Genomic DNA, 18,718 nt, shown 5'->3' on the forward strand with positions numbered 1-18,718 from the left:
AGGCTGCATAAAATCATAGAATATCAGGGTTGGAAGAGACCTCAGGAGGTCATCTAGTCCAACCCCCTGCTCAAAGCAGGACCAACCCCAACTAAATCACATTGCACATGCAATGAACAGCTGGGAGGTTTAGCTGTTTTCCCTAGCCAAGTCCAGCAGTTCTGCACTGGCTCCCCATGTCCCTCCCTGTGATCTACCCAGCACCACAGTGAGCTGAGCCCCTGGCTGCCCTGAGGGCTTGTGTAACTCAGGCAAGTCGATGCCTGAGTAAGGGCTGCAAGATCAGGCCCTTTTACACAGACCGTGGCTGCACCAAAGCCCTTGTGGTGTTCCCGCTGGAGGCTAACACCACATCTACATCCCTGTCTCTGCCCGTTGTGGGTGCAGGGCCCTGTGCTCTGGTCCCCCTGGCATTCCTGAGGATGCCTGCACTCTATAAATAGCTCCTTGTAAATCCCTGCCTGCCTTTTCCCCTGCTCTTGCAAAGCCCCACTATCCTGCCGCTGGGCTGGTTTTTCCACCTTCCTTTGGTTGCCACAGCAACCAGGCGTGGAGTCTTCATAAAGAGCTGCAGCCCATGTGCAGGGCTGTGCACAGCTGGAGCACGGCTGTGCTGGTGCTGACACCGCCCTGACTCACACATGCCTCTGTCACTCCATGGAGCACTCACAGCTCCTCCGGCCCGGTCCCTCCCACTTCCTGACTCGCTGGCCCAGAGCGAGAGCACAGAGCTGGGAGGCAGAGCTCCTGCAGCCTCTGGCCAGGCTGGTCGCTCGCCGACCTGCTGCCAGCCGGGGAGCTGCGCTCCAGGCTCAGGGTCCCTCCGTGGGCTCGCTGCCTGGGGCGGGGGACACTGCCTGAGCCATGCCCTTCTTCCGAGACCTCTCCAAGCCCCAGCCCCTGGAATTCCACTCGGACATGCTGCTGGGCATGCCCCAGCCACACAGTGGGAACCTGCAGCGCCGGCACACCATGAAGGAGTAGGTGTTTGGTGTATGCTGGGGGGAGCACATGCAGCGGAGGGCTGCACCTGGCTAGGCTGGCCCCCGGCTACTCCGTCTCTCCCCTGCTTTGAGCCGTGCAAGGAAGCTCTAGCACTGGGCCCTAAAGTTGCTCAGGTTCTTGATCAGTCAGCCACCCTCCGGCAGCAGGTTCCAGAAACAACGGCCTTGAGTGAGAGCATGGGGCCGCTGCTCTGGGTCCCTCTCCCCAGCCCTCACCACCAGAGCTACCCACCTGGGCACTAAAACCTGCTCTTCTCTCTAGGGCCAAAGACATGAAGAACCGACTGGGGATATTTCGACGGCGAAATGAGTCTCCAGGAGCCAACCCCATCAGCAAGCTGGACAAAGCAATGAAATCCCTCAAGTAGGTACTGGTGGTGGGAGGCACTGGGCTACCAGAGCTGCTCTGCTGGGCCCTCTCTGAGCAAGGGGGGTGGGCTGTGGGTGTGCACGCAGCACTGTGACACCACCGCAGCACAGGGGGGTTAGAATACAGGCTGCCATGGGAGATCTGCACTGACCGCGTGTCCTCAGGACACCCAGTGCCCAGCCAGGAGGGCAGGAACAGCCCCACTGCCCCGAGTCCCAGACCATATCCTGACCTAGAGCGCTAGATTTTCAGCTTTTGTTCTCTGAGTGAATGCACTAGGGCCAGATGGGTGCCAGCTGCTGTCCCCCGCCCATGACAGCAGGGGGCAGGATGCCTTGGCTAGCCAAAAGGTATGGATGTTAAGGCCCCAATGGACTATTCTGACCATCCAATCTGACCTCCTGCCTCACACAGGCCAAAGAACCTCCCACAGTGCGTCCAGCTCCAAGCCCCATGACCTGTGGCTGAGCTCCACACAGCCTTCCAAAAAACAGCTCAACTGAAAGCTCCTGCCCAGCTGCCCCACATGGATTATTGCCCACCCGTCAGAGCACAGGGCAGGGTCTGTGAGCCGGGAGGGGCAGGTGCCCCTTTCACAGCACCCCCTGGTGACCCCTCAGAGAACAACTCCTTCTCCTGCCCCACTCACTCATGGCAGGGCTCCCCAGGAGAGGCTGTGTGTGCCCAAAGCCCTGGCTCTGGAGGGCTGGCCCCTGGTATCCTGGGCTCAGTGCAGAGTGACTGGGAGCTGGTCCAGCGGTCGCTAACACCTGGAACTGAGCTCCCTCGCTGACCCCAGCCTGGGGCACCAACACATGCTCAGACGTGCGGGAGGACCCAGCTAGTCACTGGAGCACTTCTTGTGTCTGATCCTCTCCTGCCCCACCCTGGGCTGGCAGAGCACCTTGCCAGCAGCCCAGTGTCTGAGCCTGAGGCTGGGCTGACACAGGGCGGAGAGAGGCTGCTTAGCTCCCCCCTGCTCAAAGCCGTGCTGAGTCTCTGCATGCTGGGGGGCGGTGATGTCTGGGTGTCAGTGCAGCTGCTGCTGTTCAGCCAATGTGAGCAGCCCAGGAGCCAAGAGCACAAATTTGCCTTTCCAATGAATGGCCCCTTCCATTGCAGGCCGACCCCGGAGGAAGCTCTCAAGTGGGGGGAATCTCTGGAGAAACTGCTGCTGCACAGATGTAAGTGTTTGCTGCCCCCCTCCCCCGCCCCAGGGTTCGGGGGATCATGTGCCACTCCTGAGCTCTCCGCTGGCCAAACAGGATTGTCTCGCTCTGGCCTCATGCTTCACGAATGCGATTCCCTCTGGGGGCTCCCAGGCCAAGTGTTCAGCGTGGGGTTGAGACACTCCCCTTCCTTCTGGTCCCTGTGGGGCTGGGGAGCAGGCCTTGTCCTGGAGGGCACCATGTTCTCGAGGGACAGCGCTCCAATTACATCCGAATGAGCCGAGTAGTTACTTGATTCTTCCTCTTTGGAGAAATGGCAGTGCTAGAAATTCCACCTCCTCCCTTCACGGGCCGGTCGGGCTGTGTCCCAGTGCAGAAGCTAGGCTAGAGGGAGATGGGTGTTACTGGATGGGTTGGGAGTGACAGGGTCTGTGGGTCCTGTGATCTGTGCCCAGCTCTGTCCCCCTCCACTCTGTGTCTCAGGTTCCCCTCTGGAACGGGAGACAGGGATCTCTCCCCACCTCCCGTCGGAGTTGGGAGGGGAGGTCAGTAAAGTGTGTAAAGCACTTTGAGATGTTTGGATGGAAGGTGCTCTAGGAATGCAAACTTCTGCCGTTTCCTGCCCTAAAATGGTGACACAGCCACAGAACAGTCCCGGCGTTCCACCCCAGAGGTGGCTGTGTTTCCACATACACACACCTACAGACACCACACCTCCCCCACACAGTGCTTGGGTGGGCCCTCTCAGGTGAAGGCACTGTCTGATGGAAGGAGACCCCTCTCTCTCTGGGCTCAGAGGAGATGCTTGTTGCAATGCCAGTCCAGTCCAGACACCTGGCTGTGGGCACAGTGAACGTTCCCGCGCGTGCCCCGATTCCCTGTTGACTTGGAGCAGATCAGGCCAACGCCCAGACCAGTCTGTGGTTCTCCGCACTGGGATGAGGCGCTTGCCTCAGTGCAGAGCGGCAGCCTGATAGGGCTGGTGAAGGCACCGCTGCCGTGACACTCGGTGTGCTTCTCGCACCAGACCAGCTGCAGCCGCAGCCGCAGCCTTCCCATCCCCGGCAGGACTTTGAGGGGCAGGAGACATTACAACTGACTCCCGGCCCTTCCCCCAATTCCCAGGCTGCGGTAGCAGTTCCAGCTCAGAGTGTAGACATCAGGTGGAGGGACTGGAACAGAGGATGTCTCCCCAGGCATCTCTTTCCCCCAGGGCAGAGGGAAGAGTTTGCCAGGAGGGGATGCCAGGGGGATTCCAGAGGGCCTGTATTTTAAGCAAGTCCCTGCTTTCTGAGGGTGTCTGGCGGAGGCTGGCTGCTGGGGCCTGGCAGTAGAGCCCTGTCTCTGCTCCCCACAGATGGGCTGGCTGCCTTCCGGGCCTTCCTGCGGACGGAGTTCAGCGAGGAGAACCTGGAATTCTGGCTTGCGTGCGAGGAGTACAAGAAGATCAAATCCCAATCCAAGATGGTGTCCAAGGCCAAGAAGATCTTTGCCGAGTACATTGCTATCCAGTCATGCAAAGAGGTAATGGGGAGCGTTTGCTGCACGGCCCGCTGCACCCAGAGAGGGACAGTTCCCAGCTGTGTATTCTGCACAGCACAGACATTGCTCGGAGCCCCGGTGCATCCCACTGCAGTGCTGGGGCCCCATGATGCCAGCTGTCAGAAGGGCAGAGAGCATGGAGGACCATGCAGTCGGGGACTGCAGACGGCGCTACTGTGTGCTGGGGGACGGAAAGGTGCCAGTTGGTGCCTGCTCTGGAGATACTAGCCAGTGCCCGTTGGCAAGTGCGAGGCCCTGGGGGCAGGAAATGGGCAGTCATTCAGTCTGAGGCTGGAGGCTGGCTTCAGGGTGGGCTCAAATTCCAGGGAACCTCAGTTTGCCAGTAGACACCCACACCGGCCAAAGGGTAACGTCCAGAAACATCCATGGCTTGATGTCAGTGCTGCTGAGTCAGCTATGGGAGGACTTGGGGAGCACTGCCACTAACCCCTCCTGTTAGCAGCACCTTGTCACCCTGTGAAGTGGCTGGGAGGTGCCCTAGTGACACCCATTAAATGATCCCTCCATGGCTCCCATTTGGGAGAGATCCGGTGCCCTGGTCTGTGCCTGGGTCTGCCCTGCCGAAGCCCTTCCCAAGTGGGTGACGGTGCCCTTTGGAACGGAGATTGACTGATGCATAGGCCAGGCTGGAAAGGCTGCAGCACCTGCCGTCGCTCCCCGTTGGGAGCCCGGTGTCTGCTGTGCCTGGCTGTATGGGGACGTAGCTGACGGTGACTGTCCCTTGTTCCTCTGCAGGTGAACCTGGACTCCTACACGCGGGAGCACACCAAAGAGAACCTGCAGACCATTACCCGGAGCTGCTTCGACCTCGCTCAGAAACGGATCTATGGGCTCATGGAGAAGGACTCTTACCCCCGCTTCCTCCGCTCAGAGTTGTATTTAGACATAATTAACCAGAAGAAATCCAGCCCCACACTGTAGATCCCAAGGACACTGTCTGGGGCAGACTGGGAGCTGTATGTTTACATGAAATCGACTGGGGAGGTCTTCCCTGAGCTGGATGAGGGGAGCATGCCTTTCTGCTGGGATTCACGCCCATGGAAGCCATATCTCTGTAGCGAACAGACACATGGACAGGCAAAGGCAGAGAGCTAGAGGCCAAGGGGGCTGGAGAGCCGAGCAGTCTGGTACTGTTCCAGTGTACCGTTCCTCAGGATCTCGCCATCTCATCGGTACGACGCCCTTTGCCAAGGCTCGGGTGTGAGTTTTAGCCAGGAGGGAAGCTCCCACGAGACTACTGTGAAGCACTGGCCTGAGCTTTGTCTTTTGTTTTGGGGGCCATAAGTCAGTGGGCAGTGAGTCGGTGGGCAGGGAGGCTTTGGGGAGAGGGGAAACCAGCAAGAACCGGCTTCTTGCCTCTGCTGAACTGGACCAAACCCCTTTCCATGGCTTTGTCGTGCTGCCCTGGCCCTGCAGAACTCGCACCTGCCAAACTGGCTAACAAAAGGCCCTGATCGTGGGATAGAATGGCACTTCTTTTGTCTGTCTGTGGTGATGCGCCCCTCAAGCAGCGAGAGCCAGTTCCTCCCCCACGCCCACCACACACCTCTCTGTTTATTTATTGACCTCCTGTAGCTGGATGCGTTGCTGTGTAATAGGAACTCCTTGAATCCTTTCCTTTGTTAATTTACAAGTGCAATATTTCTGCGTGTCTTGGAGTCCCGCAGTGGAATGGACGGCCATCTCTTCCAAGAGTGTGTACAACATTTTCTAACTCGGTGGGTTTTATTTGACAAACTCTGTGCTCCAAGCAGCAGGCCGCTGGGAGAGCCTGGGTGTATATATAGTTCTGTGACAATGAAGGGTTTGATTGTGTAGATAAACAGCTGTGTGAATCAGACACTCTCACTGCTCTGGATAATGATGTCGTGGTCTGGGAAACGTGGCTTAGTGCTGGATTTGACGGAGTTGGAGAGAATGTCTTGCGTCTAAGTGCCCAGTTTACAATGCAAAGCATCTCTGCAGCTAACAAAAACATGTTGACGTCATGGTTATAGTGTAAATAAAAGGAGAATATTATTTCTTGTACCTGCCTTTTCTTCATGGGTTGTTTCTTTAAACAGCTGGCCTGTGTAATATTAACTGGGACCACAAACCCACGCGAGCCTGCTCTCTTTTCCCAAACAGTGGCTCCAAAGGCACCAGGGCTGAGTTTCCTCAAGCATGAAGTTCCTCCAGGAAGGACCCACTCGTGTTTCCACCTTGTTCCAAAAGACTCAGCATCTTTTCCATAGGTGTGAAAAATTAATCCACACTGCAGGCTGTGCAATCCACCTCTCCGTGGGCGTGGCCTAAACAGACCAATTGAACACTGCTTGGGTGTGGTCTAAAGGGACTAACCTGGGTCCAGATTTAGCTCTTGTAAAAATACAAGCTTTTCCTTCCAAACCCCCAGGAGCAGTAGGGCCGTCTCCATGAATTTTTTTTAAAACAAACTACTCCCCTGCAGTGTTTGTAACCCAAACATTGCAGCACGGGGCCAGGACCTGAGACCTGGAAAGTGGAAACGACCAGACACACAAGGGGATTAGAGTGTTTTCATTATCCAGTGAAACACCAAATGTGAGCAGGCAGTACCAGCAGTGACAGGTAAATGCGGCTGGTTTGAAGCCTCACTGTGCTGTTCGGAAGGATTATTCCTAGCACTGCAAAGAGCGTTTGTGTTTGAAAGTTCGGTTTTTAACCACAGTTTTCCTTTGATCTGGGCTGGTCCATTGTATTCCTTGCATTTGATGGTCTTATTAAAACCCGAGATCTCTACAAATCACTCCATCGCTTGGAGCCTTTAATTTGATTTAATTCAACACGTCTCTGTCTAATAGCTCTGCCAGAAGGCCTAGACTCAAGGCAGGAATTGCTTGGTGGAATTCACTGGCCTGTGCTGTGCGGGAGGCCAGACTGGATGATCTAATGATCCCTTCTGACCTTAACACCTATAAATCTATTACAAATGTTCCAGCTTTACAGACGGGCTCTGTTACAATCCCTTACCCATCTGGGTCTCTTACCCATCTGGGTCTCTTACACTGACCATGCTGTTAAACATGTCTGATTTCACTCAGTGACACCCAATTTTACCTTCCAGTCTTGTTCAGCTTTACATGGTGCATGTGTTCTGGGCAGTACCAGTTCACTTCACAGGGACCCAGCTCCTTTCCTGATCAATCCTGTGTATGCCAGGGGTGCCTGAGGGCCAGCCGAAATGGGCCCTATTGTGCTAGGTGCTGCACAAACACAGATAGCAGACGGGCTCTGCCCCAAAGAGCTGACAAGCTAAACAGCCCAGCCCACCACAGAGCGGTTATGGAAGGGGTAGAGCATACCAGCAGAGTGACCATCGCATGGTGGCAAAAGGCATGGCAGTGCCATGCGTTGTGGGGTGGAGGGGTTGTTAGGAGGGACGAGCAGAAGGTAAAGGGGTGAGAGGGACAGGATGGGGAGGAGAGGGGTTGGTGGGGAGGGAAGGGTCGGGGTGGGTTGACGCAAACAACCCATCAGTGCAGGGCAGAGAAAGTCCAGTCACGACTATGGCTTCTGGGCCCTGCTCTGGAGTCTCTGGCTGGCTCCACTCTGTGTGGCTGGGGGGAGGGGAGGCACTGCCTGAGTCCTCGGAGGGAGGTCCTGGGGGGTGGCCCCCCAACTGGGCCCCATTTGGCTCCCCCCAGTGCAACAGTTTTTCAGCTGGGGGTTGATTTGCTGGTAATGACCATTATGACACTGCTGCCCTGGGACAACAAAGTGATCCAGCTACTCTATGAACTCCTCCCCATCACCTGGGGGAGCGACCAGGCCTGACTGGCTAGTGCCCACCGTGCGCTACCAACTGCAGCCGAGTGGCGCTTTGCAGACTGACCTCCATGGCTCCTGACCAGCGACCAAGCCAGGCATGGGCCCGGTGCCCTGCCTGCTGGACCCGCCTGCTCCAGGGCATTTATCAGTGGGAACCAGTGAAGGGAAGAGGCTATTTCCCCCCAGTGCAGTGCCAGGCAATGGTGTCACCTGCCCCTCGCCCAGCCTACAACCCCAGCCCTGCCCAGGCCTCTCCGACTGTCACAGCTGGGCTTTGCTGAGCAGGTCCCAGGCTTTCCAGGTGCTCTGACCTACGGCAGCCCTCCAGCACCAGCCACGCGCAGCAGGAGGGTCTCTGGGCCCTGTGCGGCTGGTTCAGCGAGGGGAGCCAGGAGCACCAGCCCCAGACCAATCAAACCCAATTTTTTCAATCTTCCCTCACAGGTCAGGTTGTTCAGCCCTTTAATCATTTTGTAGCTCTTCTCTGGACTTTCTCCATTTTCTCCACCTCTTTATTGAAATGCGGCGCTTAGTACTGGACATAATACTCCAGTTGAGACCTAATCAGCGTGGAGTAGGGCAGAAGAATGACTTTTCGTGTCTTGCTTACAACACTCCTGCTAATACATCCCAGAATGATGTTTGCTTTTTTTTTGCAACCGCGTTACACTGTTGGCTCATATTTAGCTTGTGATCCACTATGACCCCAGGTCCCTTTTAAGGCAGTCATTTCCCATTTTGTACGTGTGCAACTGATTGTCCCTTCCTAAGTGGAGTACTTTGCATTTGTCCTTATTGAATTTAATCCTATTGATTTCAGACCATTTCTCCAGTTTGTCCAGTTCATTTTGAACTATAATCCTCTCCTCCAAAGCACTTACGACCCCTCCCAACCTGGTATCATCTGCAAACTTTATAAGTGTCCTCGCTATGCCAGCAGTCGGCAGTCTTCCACAGTGGGTAATCCGCTGGTGGGCGGCAAGGCATTTTGTTTACGTTGACCGTTCACAGGCATGGCCCCCAGCATCTCCCCAGTGGCTGCAGTTCGCCATTCCCGGCCAATGGGAGCTGCGGGAAGTGGTGAGCCACAGAGACGTACTGGCTGTCGCTTCCCGCAGCTCCCATTGGCCGGGAACAGCGAACCGCAGCCATTGGGAGCTGCAGGGGGCTGTGCCTGCGGACAATCAACATCAGCAAAACGTCTCGCGGCCCACCAGCGGATTCCCCTGATGGGCTGTGTGCTGAAGGTTGCTCACCCCTGCTCTATGCCGTTATCCAAATCATTGATGAAGATATTGAACAGAACTGGACCTGGAACTGATCCCTGCAGGACCCCACTCGTGCACTTCCAACTTGACTGTGAACCACTGAAAACTACTCTCTGGGAACGGTTTTCCAACCAGTTATGTACCCACCTTATAGTAGCTTCATCTAGGTTGTATCTCCTTAGTTCTCTTATGAGAAGATCATGTGAGACAGTATCAGAAGCTTTACTAAAGTCAAGATATACCACATCTACTGCTTCCTCCCCATGCACAAGGCTTGTTACCCTATCAAAGAAAGCTATTAGGTTGGTTTGACATGATTTGTTCTTGACAAATCCATGCTGACAGTTACTTATCACCTTATTATCTTCTAGATGTTTGCAAATTGATTGCTCAGTTATTTGCTCCATTATCTTTCTGGGTACAGAAGTTAAGTTGACTGGTCTGTAATTCCCTGGGTTGTCCTTGTTCCCCCTTTTATAGATGGGCACTATATTTGCCCTCTTCCAGTCCTCTGGAATTGCTCCTGTCTTTCGTGACTTTTCCAAGATAATTGCTAATGGCTCAGATATCTCCTCAGTCAGCTCCTTGAGTATTCTAGGATGTATTTCATCAGGCCCTGATGACTTGAAGACATCTAATTTATCTAAGTAATTTTTAACTTGTTCTTTCCCTATTCTAGTCTCTGATCCTACCTCATTTTTACTGGCATTCACTATGTTAGATGTCCAATCGCTACTAATCTTTTTGGTGAAAAACAAAACAAAAAAGTCATTTACCACGTCTGCCATTTTCACATTTGCTGTTATTGCTTTCCCACCCACATTGAGTAATGGGCCTATGCCACTGTTTCTCAAATGCGGCCACCAGGAGTTTTCCCTGCAGCCATGACAGCTTTCTGGGCAGTGATGGGGGCGTGGCATCAAAACATGTCTCCAGAGACAGGTGGGGCACAACGCTGAAGGAGCAAGGTGAGTTCTCTACCTGGGGAGAGGAGGCATGAGGGGAGGGGGGGCTTAGTGGGGCTCAGACTTCAGCTCTGGGGTAGATGGGCAGCGGGGACTTAGGGAGCCTGGCTGCAGACTAAGGCTTCAGCCGTGGGGCTTCAGACTCCAACCCCCCGGCCATGCGGCAGTGGACTCCGATTTCTGGTTCTGGTGCTGACCATGTGTATACATGCATATTTATTTGTTTTTCCTAAAGTTAATTAAGTATTTTAGGAAAAATTGTCAGAGCGGCCACCAGCAAGAGTTAGCTGGAGTGCCTCATCTTGCACTTCGTAAGAGTGTTAGCGGTTCTTCATAGACCTTTGTTCTGCCTAATCTGTACATAGTTAATAGTAGTTAGTTTTGTAGTGTTAAGTAGAATATGTAGAGTCCCGGCTGGGACTTTGTCCCCGAGCTGGGCATGGCCCGCTCTCCTGGCTTCAAGCCATGTGCATCATGCAGCAGGCTGATGCCAATTAGTGACCCCCATGACAGCTGCCCGAAGTGTTTGGGGAAAGCCCATCGAAAAAACAAGTCTCGCATCGTCCTTGTACACAAAAGGAGCGGGATATCCACTTGAGGGCCCTCCTCATGGAGGCTGCGCTTTGCCCAGCGTCAGAGCCCTTCGCAGCGGAAATAGTGTTTCCTAATATCCAACCTAGACCTCCCCCACTGCAACTTGAGACCATTACTCCTTGTTCTGTCATCAGCTACCACTGAGAACAGTCTAGATCCATCCTCTTTGGAACGCCCTTTCAGGTAGTTGAAAGCAGCTATCAAATCCCCCCTCATTCTTCTCTTCCGCACACTAAACAATCCCAGTTCCCTCAGCCTCTCCTCATAAGTCATGTGTTCCAGCCCCCTAATCATTTTTGTTGCCCTCCGCTGGACTCTCTCCAATTTTTCCACATCCTTCTTGTAGTGTGGGGCCCAAAACTGGACACAGTACTCCAGATGTAGCCTCACCAGTGCCGAATAGAGGGGAACGATCACGTCCCTCGATCTGCTGGTAATGCTCCTACTAATGCAGCCCAATATGCCGTTAGCCTTCTTGGCAACAAGGGCACATTGTTGACTCATATCCAGCTTCTCATCCAGTGTAATCCCCAGGTCCTTTTCTGCAGAACTGCTTCTTAGCCAGTCGGTCCCCAGCCTGTAGCGGTGCTTGGGATTCTTCCATCCTAAATGCAGGACTCTGCACTTGTCCTTGTTGAACCTCATCAGATTTCTTTTAGCCCAAACTTTCAATTTGTCTAGGTCACTCTGGACCCTATCCCTACCCTCCAGTGTATCTACCTCTCCCCCCAGCTTAGTGCCATCCATGAACTTGCTCAGGGTGCAATCCATCCCATCATCATCCAGATCATTAATGAAGACGTTGAACAAAACTAGCTCCAGGACCCATCCCTGAGGCACTCCGCTTGATATTGGCTGCCAACTAGACATGGAGCCATTGATCACTACCCGTTGAGCCCAACAATCTAGCCAGCTTTCTATCCATTTTATAGTCCAGTCATCAAATCCATAATTTTTTAACTTGCTGGCAAGAATACTGTGGGAGACTGTATCAAAAGCTTTGCTAAAGTCAAGGTATATCACGTCCACAACTTTCCCCATATCCGCAGAGCCAGTTATCTCATCATAGAAGGCGATCAGGTTGGTCAAGCATGACTTGCCCTTGGTGAATCCATGTTGACTGTTCCTGATCACCTTCCTCTCCTCCAAGTGCTTCAAAATGGTTTCCTTGAGGACCTGCGTCATGATTTTTCCAGGGACTGAAGTGAGGCTGACCAGTCCATAGTTCCCCGGGTTCTCCTTCTTCCCTTTTTTAAAGATGGGCACTATATTTGCCTTTTTCCAATTGTCCGGGACCTTCCGCAATTGTCACGAGTTTTCAAAGATAATGGCCAATGGCTCTGCAATCACATCCGCCAACTCCCTCAGCACCCTCGGATGCATTAGATCCGGCCCCATGGACTTGTGCATCTCGAGACGCCATTTCCTGTACTGCCAGTACTGGCGAACTCCCGGCCGCAGGTCGCTTAGACCCAGGTCACCCTCTCCCAGGCTGTGTCCTAGACGTCGGTCACCATCCTGGAGAGGCTTATCAGGATCAAAGCACCAGTCCTGGTAAGCCCAGCACCGCTCCCACAGCAGGCGTCACTACTTGCCTTCGCCTCACTGGTCACCCACCCGACTCAGCAGGCAAACCCAGGCCGTGACAGCTCCACTGTGGTCACCAGAGGGACAGTGATCCAGGTCAGACCAGGAGTTTAGCCCTTTGCCCCACAAGGGGAACTCTCCACCTGTGCAGGAGGCTGGCACAGCAGTGGTCACGGGGACGTTACAGCAGGGACAGTGGCCCACCCGGTGGCCTTACTGGAACCCATGGGGGGTGCTGGTGATGACAGTCGTGTATTCCCAACCCTCCCTGGCCGCCTCGGACAAGCTGGCCACGGCACTGCTGGCACTGCAGTTGGAGCACAGCCCCGAGCCAGATGCGGGCACAGCACACCAAACCCCGGCACTGAAGGAGCCCTCCCTCAACTAGGAGGGGAAACATGCTCTTCCATTGGGAGTACAGTCCTCGTCATCATCCCCTGAGGAGGCGGTGGTGACCGGGCCGCCCCACGCCAGTAGTCCCCCGGACGGCTTGAAGGAGCACCAGGCCCTTTTTAAATGGGTGGCTGAGAACCAGAGCCTGCAGATCGAGGAGGTTGCAGAGGAGACCGATGACCTCTTCAATGTGATTTCGGCCAGCATCCCTGCCTGGATTGCATTGTCCCTCTGCCCAGGGGTCCCTAAGATTGCCAAGTCATTATAGCAAACACCCTTCTCTATTCCGCCAACCTCTAAGAAGGCACTTGTACACTCATCCCCCTGCAGCATCACTGGTCGTGTCTGCAGTGAATGAAAGGGACAGACAGGGACAAGTTAGTGCAAAAGACTGGACTTGTTTGGCAGAAAAATGTATTTGACTGATCATCTACAATTCAGGGTGTCTAATCATCAGGACCTGCTTGGCAGATATAACTTCAATCTGTGGGACTCCATGAATAAATTCAAGGAGGCCCTCCCACGGGATTGTGTCCAAGAGTTCACTGCTCTGGTGGACAAAGGCACATCAGTCACCAGGGGAGTCCTCCAAATGGCCTCGGACGCTACTGACTCGGTGGCCAGGGTGGTCACGTCTGCGGTGGCCATAAGACGCAGCTCTTGGCTGCAGTCCTCTGGTTTGTCCCAGGAGATGCAGGCTACAATCCAGGACCTCCCCTTTGAGGGTATGGGGCTCTTCTCTGAGCTGATGGACTCAAGGCTTCATGGCCTTAAAGACTCTTGAGCCACCCTCCGCTCCCTGGGCCTTCACACACCTCAACAGTCCAGGAAGACTTTCCATCCTCCGCCTCCTCCCCTTCAGCAATCTAGGTCCTGGGGAACTCCCAAGGCGGGCTCCTACAGGAGAAATGACAAAGACAAGGGGCATAAGCGGTGATATCCATTGTCTTCTCACCTGGCTGCTCAACCTGACCCTGTGGAGACCACTAAGGCAAAAGTCATTCAGTCCCTAGTCTGTAGCGGTGCATTCGATTCTTCCGTCCCAAGTGCAGGACTCTGCACTTGTCCTTGTTGAACCTCCTCAAATTTCTTTTGGCCCAATCCTCCAATTTGTCTAGGGCCCTCTGTATCCTATCCCTACCCTCCAGCATATCTACCTCTCCTCCCAGTTTAGAGTCATCTGCAAACTTGCTGAGGGTGCAATCCACACCATCCTCCAGATCATTTATGAAGATATTGAACAAAACCGGCCCCAGGACCGACCCCTGGAGCACTCCACTTGATACCAGCTGCCAACTAGACATGGAGCCATTGATCACTACCCGTTGAGCCCGACAATCTAGCCAGCTTTCTATCCACCTTATAGTCCATTCATCCAGCCCATACTTCTTTAACTTGCTGGCAAGAATACTGTGGGAGACAGTGTCAAAAGCTTTGCTAAAGTCAAGGAACAACACGTCCACTGCTTTCTCCTCATCCACAGAGCCAGTTATCTCATCATAGAAGGCAATTAGCTTAGTCAGGCATGACTTTCCCTTGGTGAATCCATGCTGACTGTTCCTGATCACTTTCCTCTCCTCTAAGTGCTTCAGAATTGATTCCTTGAGGACTTGCTCCATGATTTTTCCAGGGACTGAGGTGAGGCTGACTGGCCTGTAGTTCCCAGGATCCTTCTTCTTCCCTTTTTAAAAGATGGGCACTACATTAGCTTTTTTCCAGTCGTCCAGGACCTCCCCCGATCGCCATGAGTTTTCAAAGATAATGGCTAATGCATCACATCTGCCAACTCCTGTAGGACTCTCAGATGCAGCGCATCCGGCCCCATGGACTTGTGCTCGTCCAGCTTTTCTAAATAGTCCCAAACCACTTCTTTCTCCACAGAGGGCTGGTCACCTCCTCCCCATGCTGTGCTGTCCAGTGCAGTAGTCTGGGAGCTGACCTTGTTCGTGAAGACAGAGGCAAAAAAAGCATTGAGTACATTAGCTTTTTCCACATCCTCTGTCACTAGGTTGCTTCCATCATTCAGTAAGGGGCCTTGACTTTCTTCTTGTTGCTAACATACCTGAAGAAACCCTTCTTGTTACTCTTAACATCTCTTGCTAGCTGCAACTCCAGGTGTGATTTGGCCTTCCTGATTTCACTCCTGCATCCCGAGCAATATGTTTATACTCTTCCCTGGTCATTTGTCCAATCTTCCACTTCTTGTAAGCTTCTTTTTTTGTGTTTAAGATCAGCAAGGATTTCACTGTTAAGCCAAGCTGGTCACCTGCCATATTTACTATTCTTTCTACACATCGGGATGGTTTGTCCCTGTAACCTCAATAAGGATTCTTTAAAATACAGCCAGCTCTCCTGGACTCCTTTCCCCCTCATGTTATTCTCCCAGGGGATCCTGCCCGTCAGTTCCTGGAGGGAGTCAAAGTCTGCTTTTCTGAAGTCCAGGGTCCCTATTCTGCTGCTCTCTTTTCTTCCTTGTGTTAGGATCCTGAACTCGACCATTTCATGGTCACTGCCTCCCAGGTTCCCATCCACTTTGCTTCCCTACTAATTCTTCCCGGTTTGTGAGCAGCAGGTCAAGAAGAGCTCTGCCCTTAGTTGGTTCCTCCAGCACTTGCACCAGGAAATTGTCCCCTACATTTTCCAAAAACTTCCTGGATTATCTGTGTACCGCTGTATTGCTCTCCCAGCAGATATCAGGGTGATTGAAGTCTCCCATAAGAACCAGGGCCTGTGATCTACTAACTTCTGCGAGTTGCCGGAAGAAAGCCTCGTCCACCTCGTCCCCCTGGTCTGGTGGTCTATAGTAGACTCCCACCACGACATCACCCTTGTTGCTCACACTTCTAAACTTAATCCAGAGACTGTCAGGTTTTTCTGCAGTTTCATACTTGAGCTCTGAGCAGTCATACTGCTCTCTTACATACAGTGCAACTCCCCCACCTTTTCTGTCCTTCCTGAATAGTTTATATCCATCCATGACAGTACTCCAGTCATGTGAGTTATCCCACCAAGTCTCTGTTATTCCAATCACATCATAATTCCTTGACTGTGCCAGGACTTCCAGTTCTCCCTGCTTGTTTCCCAGGCTTTGTGCGTTTGTATATAGGCACTTGAGGTAACCTGCTGATCGCCCCTCTTTCTCAGTATGAGGCAGGAGCCCTCCCCTCTCACGCGCTCCTGCTCATGCCTCCTCCCAGTATCCCACTTCCCCACTTACCTCAGGGCATTGGTCTCCTTCCCCCGGTGAACCTAGTTTAAAGCCCTCCTTACTAGGTTAGCCAGCCTGCTTGCGAAGATGCTCTTCCCTCTCTTCGTTAGGTGGAGCCCGTCTCTGCCTAGCACTCCTTCTTGGAACACCATCCCATGGTCAAAGAATCCAAAGCCTTCTCTCTGACACCACCTGTGTAGTCATTCGTTGACTTCCACGATTCGACGGTTTCTACCCAGGCCTTTTCCTTCCACGGGGAGGATGGACGAGAACACCACTTGCACCTCAAACTCCTTTATCCTTCTTCCCAGAGCCACGTAGTCCGCAGTGATCCGCTCAAGGTCATTCTTGGCAGTATCACTGGTGCCCACGTGGAGAAGCAGGAAGGGGTAGCGATCTGAGGGCTTGATGAGTCTCGGCAGTCTCTCTGTCACATCGTGAATCCTAGCTCCTGGCAAGCAGCAGACTTCTCTGTTTTCCCGGTCAGGGCGGCAGATAGATGACTCAGTCCCCCTGAGGAGAGAGTCCCCGACCACCACCACCCTCCTCCTTCTCTTGGGAGTGGTGGTCATGGAACCCCCAACCCTAGGACAGTGCATCCCATGCCTTCCAGTCGGCAGAGTCTCCTTCTGCTCCCTTCCCTCAGACATATCATCTGGTCCACTCTCCGCATTGGTACCTGTGGAGAGAACATGAAAACGGTTACTGACCTGTATCTGCTCTGCTGGTACATGGACGTTCCCCTTTTTTCTTCTGGAGGTCACATGTTGCCAAATTTCTTCACCATCCTCCTGTCCCCGCTGCGCAGCCTGCTCTGAATCTTCAGAACCTTGTGCCCGTAGAAGCCTATCCTGACGTCTGTCCAGGAAATCTTCAGTTTCTCTTATGCAACGCAGGGTCGATACCTGTTGCTCCAGATCTTGAACCTTCTCTTCCAGTATGGAGACCAGCTTGCACTTTGTACAGACAAAGTCGCATCTGTCCTGTGGAAGAAAGACAAACATGGCACATCCAGTGCAGGTCACAACAGCTGAACACTCCCCATCCATATTGCCTTCCTTCGACGAGCTTCCTCAGGATGCGGCAGTTGGCAGGGCGGTCCTCCAAGCAGTTGTTCCTTGACTCCTACCCCCCTCCAGAGGTAAGCTTGTGATTCACCTAATGTGGAATGGACGTGACCAAGCGCTCGAAGGAGAAAATCCGGTTACTTACTTTCTCGTAACTGTCGTTCTTCGAGATGTGTTATTCACGTCCATTCCACCACCCACCCTCCTACCCCTCTGTCGGCGTCGCCGGCAAGAAGGAACTGGAGGGGGTTGGGCCGGCGGGGGTATATATGCGGGGCGCAGTGGCGCCACTCGGGGGGCCCGCCGGGAGCCGCTAAGGGAAAAAGTTTCCGACGCTCGTGCACGCGGCGTGCGCACACCTAATGTGGAATGGACGTGAACAACAGTTATGAGAAAGTAAGTAACCGTTTTTTTTTACCAGAGTCCCCACTTTATTGATACTGATTTGCAGAACATCCTTTTTTTTTCTATTAAATGTTTACTGTGTGCTCTCCGTAGAATGAGGCATTTAGCCATGATTTGACAGAAGGTCCTTGGGCTCCTTACATTGAGAAGAGGACAGGAGAGAAAGGAATGGGGGAGTTCCCATGCTAGTGTGTCCAGTGGAGCAATGTTAAGAATGCTGCCGTGTAGTGTGGGGCTCAAAATATTGGGTCAATAACTAAATAACATGTAATTTACCTATTAGCTAACCTCATGATCATGGGAACGGCTTGACAGGGAACAGCAGTACCACTGGCTTACACATTCAGAAACCATGAGTCTAGCCCTTCAATTACTTCCTGAGCTTTGGACTCTGAGGCTGCACTTGGTCATGTTTTCATGCTTTTCTTTGCAACCACGAGGGATAGAAACATACCGTTTTCTTCTTTAAATGAAACTGCAAATCTCATAAAATCACTTGATTCCAGGGGCTTCAAGAAATACTTCAAACCCCCCCCCGAGGCTTGTGATAAAATAGCAAAAGTTAGCAACAATGGCCCAGCTAGTGCCCTGAGCTGCCAGATGGATCTTTGAAGTGTGTGCAAGAGAACGGTGGCGTTGTACTTCGAGGATGAGTTGCAGTGTCGGAGCTGCAAGATTTGTACTTCCTGCTCCCGTTTGTGGTGCAGAGTGACTTACTGCAGGACGCAAGTGTTCTGAGCCTCGCATAGCAAAACGCAGGCACAAGCCTGTGCTGATGCTATTGTTACAAGAACTTTTAAGGCTGAAGTTTTGTTATGGGTATACTAAGGTGTACAAAATCAAAATGCTTGACTGTAGAGAAGACTATTGTGATCACTATTCCATGATCACTTAAAGAACTTGCAAGAAATTTGGCTTATTCTGTGTCCAGTTTCAAAGGGCCATGCATAACAAGAGCTTCACAGTGCCTCGCCCAGATTTACTGTCTGGGAAGCTCAGTCCTTATAGGCACAGTCCCCAATACCACAGCTGTTGTGCCCTGGGCAGGGGTCTGTTTGCTGCCCCCTCACAGGCTATGTTTTGTGGAGGGCTTGGAGGGGGAAATGGAAAGCTTTGAGTGGAATTTTAATTCTCATCAGTAGCCTTTTCAGATGAAGGCTTGGCCATTCTGGCAACTCTCATGGTTTTATCACCAGTCTCGTTCGGTATTTTTCTTAAAGCCCCAGTCCCTCGATTCCTGTTTTTGTGTGAGAACGCCAGTGTTCATAAATGAAAAGGCAGTCTCTCAACCTCGAGGTTGAGGGAAAAGCCTAAAAATCTTCAATTAAAGGCTCAA

The 18,718-nt window shown here is 52.9% G+C and overlaps 1 protein-coding gene across 12 annotated transcripts in view; it reads left to right on the top strand.

Moving 5' to 3' along the window:
* Positions 1–6,851, top strand: part of RGS3 (regulator of G protein signaling 3) — a 242,348-nt gene extending 235,497 nt beyond the window's left edge. For 10 of the 12 annotated variants that reach the window (XM_074973668.1, XM_074973669.1, XM_074973670.1 and 7 more), the window contains 4 exons: positions 1,267–1,368; positions 2,497–2,558; positions 3,901–4,067; positions 4,842–6,851. In XM_074973668.1, coding sequence (XP_074829769.1) covers positions 1,267–1,368; positions 2,497–2,558; positions 3,901–4,067; positions 4,842–5,027 — 517 coding nt within the window. In that variant the 3' untranslated portion in view covers positions 5,028–6,851. Of the gene's footprint in view, positions 1–569; positions 981–1,266; positions 1,369–2,496; positions 2,559–3,900; positions 4,068–4,841 lie in introns of those variants that run through there. The other 2 variants (XM_074973678.1, XR_012642096.1) reach the window with 2 other exon arrangements.
* The last annotated feature ends 11,867 nt before the right edge of the window (positions 6,852–18,718 follow it).

This window comes from Natator depressus, chromosome 16 (assembly GCF_965152275.1).
Source record: "Natator depressus isolate rNatDep1 chromosome 16, rNatDep2.hap1, whole genome shotgun sequence".
Classification (NCBI taxonomy): domain Eukaryota; kingdom Metazoa; phylum Chordata; order Testudines; family Cheloniidae; genus Natator; species Natator depressus.